The sequence below is a fragment of the Alexandromys fortis genome, unplaced genomic scaffold (assembly GCF_014885135.2).
Source record: "Alexandromys fortis isolate MF-2015 unplaced genomic scaffold, M_Fortis_MF-2015_v1.1 scaffold_32, whole genome shotgun sequence".
Lineage (NCBI taxonomy): Eukaryota > Metazoa > Chordata > Mammalia > Rodentia > Cricetidae > Alexandromys > Alexandromys fortis.
Window position 1 is genome coordinate 11,886,939 of NW_026067938.1, and position 19,101 is coordinate 11,906,039.

Sequence of the window (19,101 nt, forward strand, 5' to 3'; positions counted from 1 at the left end):
GTATGGTATGGTATGGTATGATAGTATGGTGTGGTATGGTATGGTGGTATGGTATGGTATGGTATGGTAGTATGGTGTGGTATGGTATAGTGTGGTATGGTATGGTAGTATGGTATGGTATGGTATGATAGTATGGTGTGGTATGGTATGATAGTATGGTGTAGTATGGTATGGTGGTATGGTATGGTGGTATAGTGTGGTATGTATGGTATGGTATGGTAGTATGGTATGGTATGGTATGATAGTATGGTGTGGTATGGTATGGTGGTATGGTATGGTATGGTATGGTAGTATGGTGTGGTATGGTATAGTGTGGTATGGTATGGTAGTATGGTATGGTATGGTATGATAGTATGGTGTGGTATGGTATGATAGTATGGTGTAGTATGGTATGGTGGTATGGTATGGTGGTATAGTGTGGTATGTATGGTATGGTATGGTAGTATGGTATGGTATGGTATGATAGTATGGTGTGGTATGGTATGGTGGTATGGTATGGTGGTATGGTGGTATGGTGTGGTATGGTATGGTATGTATGTTATGGTATGGCATGGTAGTATGGTGTGGTGTGGTATGGTGGTATGGTATGGTATGGTATGGTGGTATGGTATAGTGTGGTATGGTATGGTATGGTGTGGTATGGTATGGTAGTATGGTATGGTATGGTATGGTATAGTGTGGTATGGTATGGTATGGTATGGTATGGTATGGTATGGTATAGTGTGGTATGGTATGGTATAGTATGGTATGGTATGGTATGGTATGGTATGGTATGGTATGGTATGGTATGGTATGGTATGGGACTTATTTAGAATGCACAAGCCCTGGGTTCTATCTTCAGCATCTCACCCACAAAGCTACAGAACATTTACTAATGTAGTTCAGAAAGACAAGAACAGAAAATACCATTTGGTAATCTGAATTATATTCAGCAACATTAGACATGGTCCCATAATACTTTGTTAATTTTATGTGCATTGCTGTTTGGCCTGCATGTGTGTGTCTATGTGAGGGTGTCAGATCCCCGGAGCTGGAGTTACAGACAATTGGAAGCTGGGGATTGAAGCCAGGTCCTCTGGAAGAACAGTCTGAGCCATCTCTCTAGGACCTCTAGACAGAGTTTCATAAAAGTGCATATTAAGTGGTTTGCAAACGTGAGACACAAATGCAAGAAAAAAAATTATTTTTTTAAAGTGTGATATTCAGCATGGTGATGAAGGCCTTTAATCCCACCACAGGGGAGGCAGTGGCGGGCAGATCTCTGTAAGTTTCAGGCCATCCTAGTCTATACAATGAGTTCCAAGCCAGCCAGATGGGACCTGGCTCAAAAAAAGTATAGTCTTTCCTACTATATTAGAAGAAATTTAATTTAAAATTATTTTTTTCTGGTGATAATTATGTCACTTAAATGAGAAGTATTCAGGAAAATCACTTGGTATTTTTTATTAGGTATAGTTTATTTAGTGCCATTGGGTTATGAATACAAATTACATATGTCCAAATGTAATAAAATCAAGCTTCTGTGGGTTAAAGTCCCATATTTTTCAATCACTATTCTCTCATGTATTCATTGAGAGCCTGTGATTGCTGTCTCTGTAAAAGGTGCCAGGGTTAGTTATCACCAAATGCAAAGCTGGTCAGTATCAGAATGTTAGAATGCCAAGGAGAGCTAGACACAGCATTGCCATATAAACAAGTGAACTATTAATACTAATTATAACCTCATTGATAATGGTATTGATAACCAATAATTTCAAATACTGAAAACAAATCCTGTGAATTTTATGTATTAACACAACTTCTATAAAATATTTTATTTGCAGTATTAACGCGTGGTTCATAGTTTTGCACTCATAGGTCCTTTCTCAGGATCTTTTCCAGAAATTGTCTACTTGGTATTTAACCAAATTCAAAATATTCCACTTTTACCTTCTTAGCCCTAATTGTGGTCACTCTGACCTACTGTACCGTCATGTATTCAGAGGTGACACATGGCTTCTCAAAGTCAAACACTAATTTATAATGTAATTTTATTTAATCTTCCTCCCTCCCTTCTTCCCTCCCTTCTTCATTCTGAGACAGAGTCTCGTTTTGCAGCTCTGAATAACCCAGAACTCACAAAATACAGCTCAGGCTGGCTTTGAACTCACAGAGGGCTACCTGCCTCTGCTTGTGAGTTTGGGGACTGAATGGACATGTCTCTGTACCCTACTGTGTTTTGTTCTTAATTACATTGTTATTCATCAAAACTAAACAAAGCAAATTTAAAAATTCAATATGCATGAAAATATACATGATTTTATTTGAGACAGCAGTTCCTTGTCTCCCTTACAACTGGGGATTTTAGATTTCAGTTTTTAAAATAGAAAGTTGTGTTTATAATCATTAATGTTTAACTTGGTTATATCGTGCTTATTTTTTATTTACTTGCTTTTTTTTCCTTCCAAAATAGTATTTTCATTGATTATTTGAGAATTTCTTACAATGCACCCTGACCATGATTCATGCTGCCACTGGCTGTTATGGGCAAGGAAGCTTCTTCTGTAGTGGTACCGATGACTGCAGACTCATAATTGAGAATGAGAGACCTCAAGGTGTCTGTTTAGTTGATTTTCAGACAGGCTCTTTCCATGTAGCCTTGGTTGGCCTGGAATTCCTTACGTAGACCAAGATGGCCTTGCCCTTGCAGTAGAGCCCCCTGCTTGTTTTCTGAGCACTGGGATTCCAGCCCTGAATACCATCTGTGGTATATATTGTATTTATTCTAATATTGCATGTATAGTTGGCTTGTTTATCAGAGGCACTCTTTCTTATACCTTTGTGCTAACTAGCGGCTTAATAGAATAGGTTTTAAGCTGACTGATTTGGAAACACAGGTTTTATGTGTTAATTATAATGTAAAAAAATGATCTGGAACAGCTACTAAAAATGACCTATAATGAGGTCCTACTGTGAGTGACCCAAAATGGCGGTGTAGAGGTTGTTCTGGGAAGATTTAATCATCTAATACTTAGACCAAATAAGAGTCTGCTAATAGATGGATGATCAAAGATACGGTGACAATAACTTTAAATGAGGGGAAAATTTAATTCCATGATCCTATAAAATAATGTTCATCTTAAATCCATCCCCATGACTTAATGTATTACTGTAATAGTAACTTTTCCATTAAGTTATTTCTACAGCTTGTCAAGTTAACCTGTATGCTGGCTAGCACTGAACCTAGGTCCATTTCCACGTCCATCATGATTCGTGGAATTCTACAGGTCAAGTAAGATTTCTTCTGAGTCATTCAAAATAAATATTGTTCATGGAAACTATGAACTGTTTGGAACTGGAAACCTGTTAAAAATATAAAATGTAACAATAAAGGCGAATCATCTTACTTCATAAAAGTGATTTCATGTTCGGTTGTAGAGTTAAGTTTCATTCTCCATAGTTAGTGCAGGGTTGCTCATACCTTAAAGGACATAAATGAAGACTTTTGACTGATTTGAACAAACGGCAAAAATACCTCTATTTACCTATAAGCCACCCTCTAAAATACTAACAGAAGAGTCTCGTATATTGTGTTGATATTTGGTTTACAGAAACACATAGACATTCACTCACCACACGACACTGGTTAAATCACTCCAGCATCAAACACACACACACACACACACACACAGAGAGAGAGAGAGAGAGAGAGAGAGAGAGAGAGAGAGAGAGAGAGCGAGCGCAGGTACACAGGGGCAGTGGAGGGAGACAGGACTTGGGGGAAGCAGGGGATCACAGTAAGGAAAGATTTGCAGTAGCAGGCACCGCATACACCTGGTTTCCTGACTCCCTTCCTCTCCTCCAAGGAAAGAAGCCTTGAAGTCCTTTTGCCATCCCATCCTTCTCATGTTTAAACCTTAGCTTCTCAACTTAGCAACCAAAGAAACATAAAAATCAATGTAACTGCCAAACAATTAATTGCATATTAAAAAGCAAGAAATCAGCAGTGTGTTAGTGTGTACTGTAATATGAAATATAAATCCTTCTGGAAGAAAGATTAGTGAGCCTGCCTGACAACTGCCCCTCCATCACTGCTTTGTTTCTATGGAAACTAGCGTTCAGAAGCCAAATCAGTACCATCAACTATTGTCTAGGTAGTGCCTCATCCTTACCACAGTCTGAGAAGTGAAATATACTGTCTAGAAGAGAGAGAGATCAAATTATAATACTTAAATCATGAGGCAAATGTATTTTTGAAAAAAAAAACACTAAGATTTACTAAAGAAATTTTGCATTTTAAAAGAATATGGGTGATTAGATGTTAAATAATAAGTAGAACTTTTACTCAAGGACTACCTAGTTTTGTTCAGACTGTCACTAAACACCAAAGAGATTCTAAATAAATCACTCCATACTTTAAAGTACAATGAACCAGCGTGTGAGTCATGAAAATGAAAGGGGCATAAGATAAAACTAAGTAAAGGTCTACGTGAGGTTGACTAAAGTTGATCTGGAGATCTTCTGTACTCATTTGTTGGGGCACCAAACATGTGTGCAGACATGTACACACACACACACACACACACACACCGCTGCATTACGACCACACTATTGCATTTAACCCTTACAAGCACCAACACTATGATTATAAAGAAACAAAATCTAAATACCCATTAGGAGACCCAAAAATCACATGAAAGTGAGATTTGTAATCAGGTTTGAGTTCAAAACAGGGGCAGTGAAACACAGTTCAAAACAGGTTGCTTATTCTTTGAAATAAAAAGAAAGCCAACAGCAATGAGAGAAATTGGGAGATGTGAAAAAAACCGAGAGCAGCTGAAGTTACAGTAATTATGTACTCACTTTAATACTCTGAAACTAGATGGAATCTTTAAAGTAAAAGACAAAATTGTGGAATTTAAGATCCTTTCCTGGAGATATTGTCCAAGTTTCTGAATTGGCTCCATTCTCTCATTTTCTATGCTTTATACTGTGAGTCACTTGCCATCTTTACAATGTGCCGCAATAAAGATTTGGTGGTGAACAGGCAGAAATTCTTTGACAATAACCCGATGTGTATGGTGGGGGTCTGACTCAAAAATAAAATATAAATCTCTGTGCAATGGACTTTCCCTCCTCATCTACCTCTTGAAAACAGAGGCTATCAAAACCAAAGCAATTGCATCCTCACCGGCTTTGCCTTTTCCAGGGTTCGAGCTGCTCTCCGTCCAGGTCTGAGACTCCGTCAGGAGGTGGCTCTGGGACTCTCTCAATGGCTTTGCAGGAAACTGATGGTTTTCAGGACTGACAAGAAGTAATCACAATCACAAATTAACTCAGCAACATTGTTGGATAGTTCCCAAAATGAAATGCAGGCCTTTTGCAATGCAGGCTGTTTGCAGGAGGGATGGGAGACAGACTGAGTAAATCTGGTTCTCCGTGAGAGAATCATTCTTTTTAGCCTTCTTGCATCCCCGATTATGCAGTCCCCAACTCTGGGAAATTTCCACTTTGAATACAGAAAATGTCCTCAAAGTCAAACTTTAGCATGCAAAAAAATTTTGTTAGTATGTAATAGCAGTTATTGGGCGACCATTTATTGTTTTATTTATGCCAAGTAATACCAGTTTCTCACTTATGACAAACAATTTCTTTGTTTTTTCAAGAAAGGGTTTCTCTGTGTAGCTCTGGCTGCCATGTCAAGACCAGGATGGCCTCGAACTCACAGATCCATCTTCCTCTGACTCCCGAGTGCTGGGATTAAAGGCATGCATCCCACCTGGCTGAAATTTGCTTGTAAAGTAAGATTGAAGGCCATGGATATGACTTAGTGGGTATAGCACTTGCCATACAAACGAGGACCAGAGTTCAGATCTACAGACCCAGGTAAATGCTGGGGAATGTGGCAGCTGAGGAAGGGGCTCCTTGGAGCAAACAAGCTAGCTAGGCTAGCCAAAATGGTGAGCTATGGAATCAGCTGAGATCCTTGTATTGATGAATAAGATGGCAAAGGATCAAGGAAGACTCCAGATGTCACTAGAGCCTCCACACGCTTGTGCACATACTCCTGCATACATACCCATGAATACACACACGCATATATGTGTATCCACATACATGTGGACATACATATACATATGCAAGGCCACTACACAGACCTACACATAACACTAAGTACCAAATTAAGGAAATATGTATTGACTTTATTTTTTTTCCCTTTTTTTTATTGAGAATAAGAAAAAAACGTTTCCGCCTCCTCCCAGCCTCCCATTTCCCTCCCCCTCCCCCAATCTTCTCCCCCTCCCCCCACTCTTCTCCCCTTCCCCCCACTCCTCTCCCCCTCCCTCTCTAATCCAAAGAGCAGTCATGGTTCCCTGCCCTGTGGAAAGTCCAAGGTCCTCCCCGCTCCGTCCATGTCTAGGAAGGCGAACATCCAAACTGGCTAGGCTCCCACCAAGCCGGAACATGAAGTAGGATCAGAACCCCTTGTCATTGACCTTGGCTTCTCATCTGTCCTCATTGTTCGCCGTGTGTGTGTGTGTGTGTGTGTGTGTATGTGTGTGTGTGTGTGTGTGTGTGTGTGTGTAGGAAATATAAAGAACACGGTAAGAAGAAAAGTCAAAGAAAAAAAATTGGCTTTGGGTTTGGCAAGTGACTTAAGTCGGCTTGAACAAGGAACTACTGTCCTTTTGTCCGATAAGCAAAACTGAGTCATATCTTGCAGGAACTTTTCAAACATCTGATATTATCAGGTCTCAGAAACCTGGTATACAATTTGGGAAGTAAAAGAAGCTTGAAAGAAGCACTTTGTTTAAAAATTAGCTAGATCTGCTACAGACTAACATATCTGACGGCACATTAACTACTACTTAACTTGGGGACGTGTGTTAGCACAGAGACTCCCTCAAATAATTGTAACATTGTTTCTCAAAATCTTTCCAAGAACAATTTCCCACATTTCAGCCAGTTATAACAATTATATTTTAAGGCTATAAGAATAAACTTTTGCAACATGATAACTGCCTCACAACTAAAATTCCTGAGTATTTTAATTCCCTTCTTGTGGCTTTAACACAAATACATTAATAAATTAAATTTATTAAAAAGAAGCAAACTTTTAAAAAAGCATGGCCATTCAGGTTATATAATAATATAACAAATATATATCACATACATAACTATATATATAAAACATATTCAGCTATATATAAAAAACAATATATACACACCCATATATATGGCTTACATTATATACACAGTATATATAATGTATACAGTATATATAGCAGGTAATATAGCTTATATATTATTATAACAATAAATATTGTTACAAGAGTAGATCTTTGTCATTTGTTATAATCATATTAGCAGTAATAAAATATCAACCAGCAGTTAATTAGTATGCGATGTCTTATTGTACTGGCTGGTTTTGTCCATCAACTTAAGCACAAGTTAGAGTCATCAAGAGAAAGGAACCTCAGTTGAGGAAATATCTCCTAGAGATCCAGCTGTAAGTCATTTTTTCATTTAGTAATCAATGGGAGAGGGCCCAGCCCATTAGGTGGCGCCATCCCTAGGCTGCTAGTCCTGGGTTCTATAAGAGGGTGGGGTGAAGCTAGGGAAAACAAGCCAGTGAACAGCTCCTTCAAGGCCTCTGCATTAGCTCCTGCCTCCAGGATCCTGCCCTGTTTAAGTTCCTGTCCTGATTTTTTTCAGTAATTAATGGAAATATGGAAGTTTAAACCAAATAAGCCCTTTCCTCCCCAACTTGCTCTTTGGTCATGGTGTTACCTGGCAGTAATAGAAAACCATAACTAAGATAATTATCTCTTATATCCAAGAATGAAGACTTCATACTCATGGAAACTTTATCATTAAATATGGAAGAATAATATACACATAATCAGGCAATAATAAACTCAGTGACTTTCTGCTCTCCCCTTTGCAATGAAATTGTGTTGTCCAAATATTACTGAACATGGTCTCTCATGTACAGTGATAGGTAACAGACACCTATAATTCTAGCAATGGAGAAATGAACCCAAGAGGATCAGGAGTCTTAAGGTCATCATCAATTATATAGTAACATGATACCCTAACTGACGCCCTTACCACACCCCTAGGCAATGGTTCTCAAGACAGTAGCTCTTGAGCAGAGGGGAGCTGGCAAGTCCCAAAGCACTAAATACAAAGTGTGCTTGGTAGAGTGTCGAAAGAGAAAACGCCACAGTGTGTCTGGGGAGTGGTAATGATGAGAAAGTAAGGAGGAATGACATCAAAGAGGTTTCAAGGGCAGCCTAGGAGGCCAGGCAAGCACTACCATTAGTTTTGATATGCATAATAGACCATTGGAGAACTAGAGCAAGACACAATCCAAAGGAAGAAAGAAGGCCTGGGAAGACCAGATAGAAACCTGTTGAAATCATTTATGGGACAGTCAATGGTATGCTAGCTTAGGAAACAGCCGTGAAGGTGGTAAGTAAGGATGTGTGTGTGTGTGTGTGTGTGTGTGTGTGTGTGTGCACATGTAACTGCAAGTGGTAAGAAAGCCTTATGGAAATATATAGGAAAATTTTAAATATATATTATTTCTGCAGTGAAAAGAATCAAACCTAGGACCTTATACATACACAATAGACCTTTAAGTGCTACCACTGAACTATATCTCTGGCTTTTGATTTTGAAGCAGCCTCTTTGATTTTGGGGTCAGTCTAGTCCTGAACTTTCTTTATAGCCCAAGCTGATCTTAAACTCAAGATTCCCCCTTAGTTGCTCAAATTAAACCTCAACATTTAAATGAGAGATAAGAAATGGCTGTTGAGGACACATAACTTCAAGGTCACTTAGCTGAGTAAATATGTCAAAAGTGAGATTTCCCCAACCTTAGAGTAGCTAGAAGGTAGAGAAAAATGTTGCTTCTAAAACCTGCTGATTCTTAAAGTACAAAAACCACTTAACAGGGGTCAATAATATCAAAGTAATCTACTATTAAATTTTGCAAAACTTTAAAAACATATTCTCAATAATTCATTAGAACTCAGTTATTTTACATTGACGTATAGGAAAATCCATTAACGTTTAACCCTATATAATTTTCAAGCCAAAACTGCTTAAAATTTGACCCAGGAAATGACTGCTGTCTCACTGAGATGTAGTAGAGCAACATTCTCCCTAATGGGTAAAGTTTGGCCTGCACACAGCTCACACCAAAGACGGAGAGACAAATACGTCTTAAAAACTTAATGTGATTTTGGAATGTTTGCCAGGGTCACAGCCTTGAAAATAATTCTGGGAACACTCCAGAATTCATAGAAAAAAGCACTGTAATCAAGAAATATTCACAGATTAAGTGGCCATTTGCATCTGAAGTTATAGCAATGAAAAAAAACCTCTAAAATTTTTTAAATAATATCATGCTTATACTTTTGTTACCGACTTTCATCTAAAATTAGAGCATGTTGCTACTCAAATAAATATATAAAAAGTAATTCTTCATCTGGGAAATGTATATAGGGAGTTGGAGAGATGGTTCAGAACTCAAAAACACTTTCTGCTTTTGCAGTGGACCTGAGTTCAGTTCCCAGCATGCACAAGGTGGCTCACAACTGTCTGTGACTCCAATTCCAGGGGATCTGACTTCCTTTTGGGACTTGGAGACACCAGGCAGCATGTGGTGCACACACACACATGCTGACAGAACACCATGCACACAAATGAAAGAAATAAATCTCTTAAAATATTCACAGTAAGGCATATGCATCCTTCTCCCCCCCCAAAAAAAAGAGGATATCGCCTTGTTTCTTAAAAAAAAAATAAGAAAATTCTCATATAGCAACTTTAATGGTTTTGTACTTTTCCCTTTGTCCAGTTAGTAGAAAGCCAGAATTAAACTTCTGTCTTAATGTTCCAATCCTCAGATCTTCGATAGACTACAATTCAAACAAATTTAAAGCTGCAGCAAAGGTCTACATACAGTGAATTTTCAAACCCTTTGCACAGGCACACTGACTGGGGCAGGACTTAGAGACCTTTCAGAGCCAGAAGGATACAATGTACACAGTTGTATCCTTCTGTATCAAATGGATGCCCGGAGGTCCTTTTGATCTCCAAAGGCCCAATTGAAGGAATTTTCTTTAACCTTTATAAACATTACAGTGGAGGAGAGATATCAAGTTTGGATACAAAAAATCCTACCTTGACATCTAGCTGGAGCAGATGGGGAACTATTTTTGACTTACAGTATTTTTTAAATCCTACCTTTCAAAAATCATAATACGTTTTCAGTTGGCGAGATAGCTCAGCCATTAAACGCTATGCTCACAGACAAAAATGGTAATATATTTCATTCAACTAGAGAATTAATACTTACTTTCTTTTTAAAAGAGCCTTATTTATTTTGTATTTTATGTACATGGTGTTATGTCTGCATGTATATCTGCACACAAACAGAGGGCATTGGATCCCATGGGATGACGGTTATAGATGGTATGAGTCTTTATGTGGGTGCTGGGAATTGACAGGACCTCTAGAATAGCAGTCAGTGCTCTTAATTGCGGAGCCATCTCTCTAGCCCGCCTGTTTCCTTACTCCAGCCCTTATAAACAGAATTGTATGAATGCAATTGAAACTATGTATCCCCTCGACTTTGCCACTGTCTCCCTCCATCCCAGCAGGTGGAGGCCATTGTCTCTGACATCTTCTCCTCCAAGGAACTCATAACCAAAAAATACAACAGAAAACATCACTTGCAAATGAAACAGAAAAAAAAAATGTGGCATTACTTTTTCGCCGTCGAATTCAGTCCTGCGGGAGTGGATGGTTGTTCGGGATCCTGGTTAACAAGGCAAGTTGGAAAAGAACAGCCATCACCTTGACTGTAATTAAAAAACAGTAAGAAGACGTGGGTCAGTGAGCTAATGGCTTTCCACCGGCAACTGCGAATTGCTGAATGGTACTGTAGAAAGCCCGGTGCAGAAAAGCAACAACAGGTTTAACTCAAAGCCATCATTGTTTGCTAACTTTCATTAGTTCACCTAGAAAGTTTTCAGAAAAAGTACCTTGAAAATATTGGTAGCAGCCAGTACTTCTTCTCATCGCCAAAGACTTGCCGCATGTTTTTACTGAAACCCAAACTGAATCCATTCTTATCTGTTCCATGTCTAAATACTGGATTTCTGAATGCCTCTAAAAGAAACAGAGAAGCAGTACCCTGAGTACAGAATGTATATACTAGTGACCCCTAACCCTGGAACGAGTGAAGTGACGGTGGCCTCCCGAGAGTCCTCATTGACCTAGACATAGCTCTACGTTTTAAAATGTTAAGAAATGAGTAGGTCTATTTTAATTTTTCACTATTATAAGAACACGTGTGAACTAGAGAAAATTAGAAAATTCAAATGAGCCAAGGAATTAAAATCGACACCTCCCAGATCCTTGCTTTACCTATCATTAGTGTGTGTATAGGTGGGCATGGTGGGAACACATGAGCCATGGTATGCATGTGGGGATCAGAGGACAACTTTATAGAGAGGGTGCCCCCCCCTTCCCCGCGACTGACATACCCCACCACCAGCCCACCTTCTAGATCTTCTGGCCAAAAAAAAAAGACATCATTAAAATTTTTATTTCAGCCGGATGGTGGTGACACAGGCCTTTAATCCCTACCCTTGGAAGGCAGAGGCAGGCGGATCTTTGTGAGTTCAAGGCCAGCCTGGTCTACAAGAGCTAGTTCCAGGATAGGCTCCAAAGCTACAGAGAAACCTTGTCTCGAAAAAACAAAACAAAATAAAACAAAACAAAAAAAACTCATCATAATTTTTCCAGTTGACCCAAAAATGTACTTTGTAGCCAGCTTGTCCAAATACAACTCTAATCCCCAAACAGTCATATCCAGTTATGCCCCTTTTGTGTATCAAAGCTGTGGTCCAAAAAGACATTAGAGTTGCCCACAGTCACACAGCAAGTGAATATAGACGTGGTGCTGTAGCGAGGTCATCAGTGTTCTCTTTACAACGCCACAGTTTCCTCTTAGGTAACTCCCCAAAGCAAATTCTAAAATCTCCGTTTTAGGATAGGAACACATTTAGAAGCATAAAGATTCTGTCCATCATTTTGGAGACAAAAATCTAACTGGCAGGGTCAGATACTAAGGGAAACAGGAAGTTATGAGAGCTTTAGCCTTTGTTGCTCCAGGATGTTCAGCTTTAAGACACCCCCTCCCCCCCAAAAAAAGCAACACCATCAACAACAACAAGAACAAAAAACTGTTCTTTATTAGACAAGGGCCTCCCTACGTAGCCTTGCTATTTCTCAGGCAGGTTGGTGCTTCGTTTCTGGTCATTTCCCATCATACCTAGGTCACCCATTGTGCCAATGGGCAGCATTTCACAGTCCTCTCAAAACCCTTCACCTCTGGGAAGTCAGTCACTTCTAATTTTGGTAATAACTCTTTTACTCTTTCTTCTCATATAAGCCTCGTTAAATTTGTTATATTAAAAATAAGTTATCTGTTTTATTTATTCTCCTTTAACTTCCTTTCTATGAGCTCCCACACTCATTAGGTCCTTCCTTCTGCTTGCTTTGGGCTCTCTCTTCTCTGGCTCATCACACTGCACAGTTATTGGCTAAAACCCTTATTCATTTTTAATATGAACATCTGCAGTTGCGTCTTTCCCTCTGAGCACGGCTATATCCCTTGGGTCTTAGCTTCTCTTCCTGGCGCTGTGATAAATATTTTGATGAAAGCAACTTAAGGGAAAAAGAGCTTGTTTGGCTTACAGCCCCTGGCTACTGACCCTCAAGGCAGGAAGTCTCACTGGCAGGAGAGAACAATGAATGCATGCTGTTTCTCAGTCCCTTTCTCCATTGATACAGTTCAGGAGCCCAGCCAGGGAATGCTGTCTGTCACCTACAGTAGGTGGGTCTTCCCACCTCAGTGAAGGTAACCGAGATCATCTCCCCCAGCCCCATAGGCCTGTTCAGAGGTCCATCTCCCTGGCGATTCTAGATCTTGTTTAACAATGAACACTACTCATCACTTCTTGTCTGTAGAGCTTTTGAACAGACTCTGTTCCATGTCTACAATGTTCTGGATCTTTCTACGTTAACTTTTCAGATTGTGCATTTCTTGGTGTGGTGAGACGGTCCCTGACAGCTCATTCAAAATGGCTTCCCTTCCACCATCTCCAGCCATTACTTCATGACCTGTTTGCATCCTTCAAAATCCTTCTGATTTTATAGTTATTATTATGTTTAATTTTTGCCTTTGTGCTTTCCTTTGCTCTCCACTTGGTATAAATACTGTTTTCAAACCATGCATAGTCAAGTAATACATGCAAAGAATGGACTGGTGTCTATATGACATTACAAAACACGGGGGAAATAAGAAGGATTTTATTTGCCTATTTCAAGACAGGCTGATGACATTTATTCATATGACAACTCTTAGTGAATGATGGCATGTGTATTTAACGTTCTCTTTGCCATAGTGATCGGATACTCACCTAATGTAGATTTATTTTTGCTGACTAGCCAACAATGATAACCAAACAGAGAAGACAAGCTGACAGAAAACATAGCTGCAGCAAAGAATAAAAACATAATATGGAACTTGGCTTGAGTATCAGGCAGACCATTCTACAAGGAAAGGCAGAAAACAAAACGTTCGTCAAAGGAATGAATGAATATCCCTCTACATTTATGAATCAGTTAGTATGGTTGTTTTTTTTTAATAATTTAGAAACAGAAAATGACAACACACAGTTTCATACTAAAATTTAAGGAGAAAAGTAAATATCATATTCAAATGTAAATATCAAAAGTAAATATCAATTCATATTAAATTAAATGCTTTCTAGAGTATGAATATATATTTAGAAAAGGTTAAAGTTGGAATGTTTATTTTGCCTCACATAACAAAATCAAATCCTAGAGACAAACAACAAACAAACAGGACAGCAGAAACTATACCAGTAGGAAACAAGATGAAAAGAAACTATAAAATGGAGTTTTAAATTTGCTGCCTGAACGTGTTATTAGCATACCTCATATTCACAAACGTTTAAATGATTTTGGTTATAATGCCAGAAATAATGAGGGCTAGTTGGCACATTTAGTTCCTAGTCTCTTTGATACTTTAGATTGCCATAAACAGCAACATCAACCTAATGCCTGAAAATAATGCTTCAGGCACTGTTCATAGCATCATAAAAATGATAACATTTGGGACAGGCTCCAAAGCAACAGAGAAACCCTGTCTCGAAAAAAAAAATGACATTTGTAACACCTGTCTGAAACAAAGATTTCAATCACGGGCTGAAAGCAGCCAACACGGGCAAAACCTGTTTGCCCCTCACTGTTTGCACATCCAAGAGAGATGGGCCGGTTGAGAGTGAAGGCCCGGGGGCCTGGCATTCAGAGAGGCACTGGAGATGCCAGGGGCTCCCATTCTGGCATGAACACAGTGTTTCACTTCCCTGTCTACTTGCCCTTGATGGAAGAGACAAGACCTTCACTGGCAGCTTTTGACAGTAAAAGCCTGAACAACAGGAACTCTGGTCTTTCTTGTTTAGATATAGTTGAGGTTTGGAATGATAACCACCCATGGGGATGGAGGGCATTGAGATTACAGTCTGGAAGACATTCAGTGGGGATCAGTCGTTAACTGGAAATGGAGGCATCTTTGAATGCGACGAACCCACACGTGTCTTTCTGCTTCTTAACAACGAGACTAGCACACAGCGAGCATTCAGGAGCTCTTTAGTATGACATTTGGTTTCAATCTCATACAAATTACCTAGCAATTCAGATATTCTTGCCATAATGAAAGATAATTTAATGAAAATCAAATAAAATTCTATGAGAAAGAAATCCTGGCAAGGAGGAAAATGCTTTTTTACTATTATTTCATGTTTGCCAGGAATATTTCTGGATAGTGTGTACACGCCATAGTTTTGTTTTGTCTTGCTTTAGAACATAATGTATATATAAAAAGAACTACCTAAAGATTATTAATGGAATGCGCAATAAAAATACAGAACATTGCCCACATAACAGTTTTAAAGACACTCAACACCCAAGGAGGAAACACTTTAATTTTTAAATACTGAGGGAAAAAAAATCTGCTTATGTAGCCAGTTCTCATTGCTGTAGTTATGGTTCACGAGATCGCCTTGAACAGTGAATCCATGAGAACTGGATCTAGAGGAAGCATGGGGTTGGTTTTCTCTTCTCATAAAGCCTTTGGCATCTACTGACCAATTCACAACCTTATTAGATGTGGGGTTTTGCCTGAATGCCCCTTATTTGTTCTATAATTAATGCTTGGATGAAGCATGTATTTTTTTTCCACAAGACACACCAGTCTCACTGAGAAACAGTAGGTTTCATCAGCATGTTTAAAGATCATTTTATACTGCAAAATCAACAAAAAGTAAAACAAAACAAAGCAAACAAAAAAGAAATGGACAACAAAGCACAGAGGCAAACAGACCATGGGAGACCAGAACTTGTTTACCGGACCCTGAGACGGAAAGGGCATAGCGCTGCCTTGTTTACAAACTAGGAATATCCATGTGCACTGTGCAGATCTGTATGTGTCTAGAGACTACTGAGAAAGCTCCGAGCACGCTGGGATGGGTCCACAAACACAGAAAGCAAATCACGAGGACTGATGGTTCACAGACTAACCCTAGAAAGTCAGGCTCTGAAATAACTCACTGTGGAACATTTATGTATAGGAAAGGCACTAAAGTCATGACTTACTGTCCAAAACCTGATAAAATACTGTAAGTCTGTAGCAGCAATGAAAAGGCAGTACAGCAGAGAATACGCCAGGAAAAGGAGGAAGAATTTGTAATTTGAAAATCCAACGCAATTGTTCACCCTGCCAATAGAGCAAAAGTCTGAGTGAGTGAAAGATCCAGTCTAGGGATAAATATACTTAAGCATAGCATAGTTTTTGGTTTATGTTCAATTAAAGTTAATTAGCATTTGATATATAAGGAGCTTTACACTTCCTAATACATTTAAAAGGATTTTTTATGCTTAAATAATCAACATATGATATTTAATGTTGATTTAATAAATTACAATTAATGTCACTCTGCCTCATATACAATGAATTACATCAAGAACACCCACCTAAAGACAGAGACGTTGTGACAGACCCAACAAGTCAAGGAAATTTGGAGAACTCATTAAGGTATCTCTCAATTCCATTTCCAACTGGGATTAAATAAGCTAGTCTCTTAGGTTTTCCCAAATTGGATCAGGTCTCTTTGACCCTCCTCACTGCATACCATCATGGAGGCAAATAAATTATCAAAGAATATATTAAATGGAATAATTAAGAAAAGGAATGGGATCTAGATAGAGTTTAGCACTCGCTTGATAATTATAATTATATAATTATATGATTCTGGGGGTGTGAAGTAGCCTATTAGAATTTCATCTTCTTTACTGGAAAATACGTGCTCAGTCATTTCTGAAATCCAGCCCCACACTCTACGATTCCAAATATGAAAATTCATGAATCCTAAGTTCCTTTTCTAAAATCATTATAGGATGGGTGGGGGGAGAGTGGACTCACAACTACCAATATCGACGACACAAAATGGAGTACATTTTACTTTGTAGTCACTTTCTCAGTTTTCCTATTTCCCATAAAACAGGGCGTGACTCCGTGATCCTCCACGGCTAAAGTGGCAGCTACAGGTGTTGGAGTTAACTGGCAGTTAGGTGGGATGGCAAGCCTACTGCTTCCTCTCGGTCCTGCTCTTGTCCCCCTTGAGCCCTTCTTTGTCTCCTTCCCTGACTCCCTCCCCCACTGACCTTGGTAAAGAAACAGAACTCTTTACTATTTTTTCTTTTTCTTTTTTTTTTTTTTAAAGCTATACTGTCATGAACTATGATTCTGTACCTCAAAGAGCATAATGTAAAGGAAACAACAGGAGATTTAGTAATTTTGAACTTAAAGGTCTTGTCCATAAGAAGCAATTCGTAAATAAGTGAAATCGCATATTACTTGTTAATGGTTATGTCTGCAGCTTCAGGGGGCCCTGTGAGGATGCGAACAGATCTCTGAGATTGTTTTTTATGGCACCGGGATGGAATAATGGCGAGAAAGAATATTGGAAACAGTCTGTACGGGTTTCTCTAATGTGATCTCTCTTCAAAGAACACAGGATATTGCCTTTGCTTGCTTGTGCAGAGTGGATAACTCAGGGTGGGTAGGCTGGGAGACCCTGGGCAGGGTGAGTAAACAATCTAGAAAACATCATTTTGAGTGAGGTAACCTAGACCCAGAAAGACAATTATCATATGTACTAACTCATAGGTGGTTTTAAAACATAAAGCAAAGAAAATCAGCCCACAAATCACAATCCCAGAAAACTTAGACCACAATGAGGACACTAAGAGAGACATACATGGATCTAATCTACATGGGAAGTAGAAATAGAAAAGATCTCATGAGTGAATCGGGAACATAGGGACCTTGGAAGAGGGTAGAAGGGGAAAGGAGAGGTGGGGAAAAATGTAGCACTCAATAAAAATTAATTTAAAAAAGTTTATTATAAACATCTATTGAGGAATTATTAATTAATGTAATACATATAATTAATGTATAAATATTTACATTTCTGGAAAGCATTTTAGTGCATCTGTGTTTATATGTGTACAGAAAAGGATACTCCTTGTACAGGGAAAACATGTAAAATTAACTTTCAGGTTATTAATGTACTCGTTTTAAAATTACTTAATGGAAATGCTGCCAAATGAAGGCTCCCTGAAGTTAAGTAAATACTAGAACTAAACCTGGAAGTGCCTCTAGGACTAGGTGACTGATTAATGCAAAGGTTTGTAAAAAGTGATTCAGTTTATGCTAAGTTAAAGTTAATAATTCATTCAAACTTGTTTCAAGTTCATACTCACCATGGGCAATGATGATCCATCTTCAAAATACATCTAAAAATATCAAAAAAAATAAAACACGACACCTTATGATGTCCATTATAAAAAGAAAATCGAAAACATTTCTAACAGTTGTGATATGTAAAATATTACACAGTTACTTATTTAAAAATAAAAACCAGTAAGAGCAGACATTCTCACCTAAAACAGATACTATAGCTGATTCTAGTTGTAACCGAATAATGAAACACCAAAATGTACATTCCTTAAGATACAGTTTCTTTTTAAAGACTGTTATTGGTACGAGACTACTTTGCATTACAATGTGGAAAATATTCATAGATTTACACAAACTTTATATAAAATTTGCTCCTTAGTCTCAATCTTTAGGACACGTCTTTCTGTGTCTGTCACATATTAAGTAGACAACAAGATCTAAGCCTGTGAAGTCAATCAAGGTGTCTCTCTAAAGATGGAAAACACCCACAGAAGTAACATTTGCTAAGGTTGAGCTTGCCACGTAAGACTTGCTAAAAATGTGCCTGCTACGTCACCATGAGCCTGGGGGAAATGGCATCGATTGCAGCCATAAGCTACACTGCAGTTAACGCAAGGACTAACTCCACTCATGTATCCAAACAGTGCCCTAAACAGCTTGACCATGGGCTGTGGTGATAATCAGGAAAGCAGTAATGCAATACTGAAAACACGACCCCAAGCATGTAGACGTTTGAGAAGCAAAGGTTTCCTTACTTATCACAGACGGAACAGTGATGGCAGCGGTCAGGTTTTATAAGTTGGCATCTGTCACAATACCGGATTGCTAGGAACAAAAAGTTCACTTAGTCTTAGTCTTAACAAATCCCTGAAAATACAGCTAAATGACTTTTCATCTTCACGCAGAATTTAAACTCTAAAAAGGATACTGAATTTAAATTTGACTTAAAAAAATGATATTCAACCCAGTTTAACGACAGAGAATGAAAACATTTGCCTAGAGACAGGCTTCCCTAGAGAGACTGTCCAAGAACAAAAGTCCTCTTGGAAAATCTCTCTAGGAGTTAGTTCTCTGTCATCAGTAGTTACGGTATGGCTCTCAAGGGAAGGTGTGTTCATTTCTACTGGTCAACAGAAAGTCTTCCTCAGCTAAATCAGTTTATTCCTGTGCATAACTGAGTTGGAACACAGCACAAAGATATAGTCTAGAATGTG

General features: G+C 38.6%; 1 protein-coding gene across 2 annotated transcripts in view; it reads right to left on the reverse strand.

The window, feature by feature from the left end:
- Zdhhc2 (zinc finger DHHC-type palmitoyltransferase 2) overlaps positions 1-19,101 on the reverse strand; it is a 51,775-nt gene that overhangs the window by 2,904 nt on the left and 29,770 nt on the right. For both annotated transcript variants that reach the window (XM_050147336.1, XM_050147335.1), the window contains exons 5-12: positions 18,643-18,712; positions 17,911-17,943; positions 15,742-15,862; positions 13,482-13,614; positions 11,037-11,163; positions 10,761-10,853; positions 5,171-5,283; positions 3,387-3,460 (exon numbers count right to left, since the gene is read on the reverse strand). In XM_050147336.1, coding sequence (XP_050003293.1) covers positions 3,420-3,460; positions 5,171-5,283; positions 10,761-10,853; positions 11,037-11,163; positions 13,482-13,614; positions 15,742-15,862; positions 17,911-17,943; positions 18,643-18,712 — 731 coding nt within the window. In that variant the 3' untranslated portion in view covers positions 3,387-3,419. The remainder of the gene's footprint in view (positions 1-3,386; positions 3,461-5,170; positions 5,284-10,760; positions 10,854-11,036; positions 11,164-13,481; positions 13,615-15,741; positions 15,863-17,910; positions 17,944-18,642; positions 18,713-19,101) is intronic.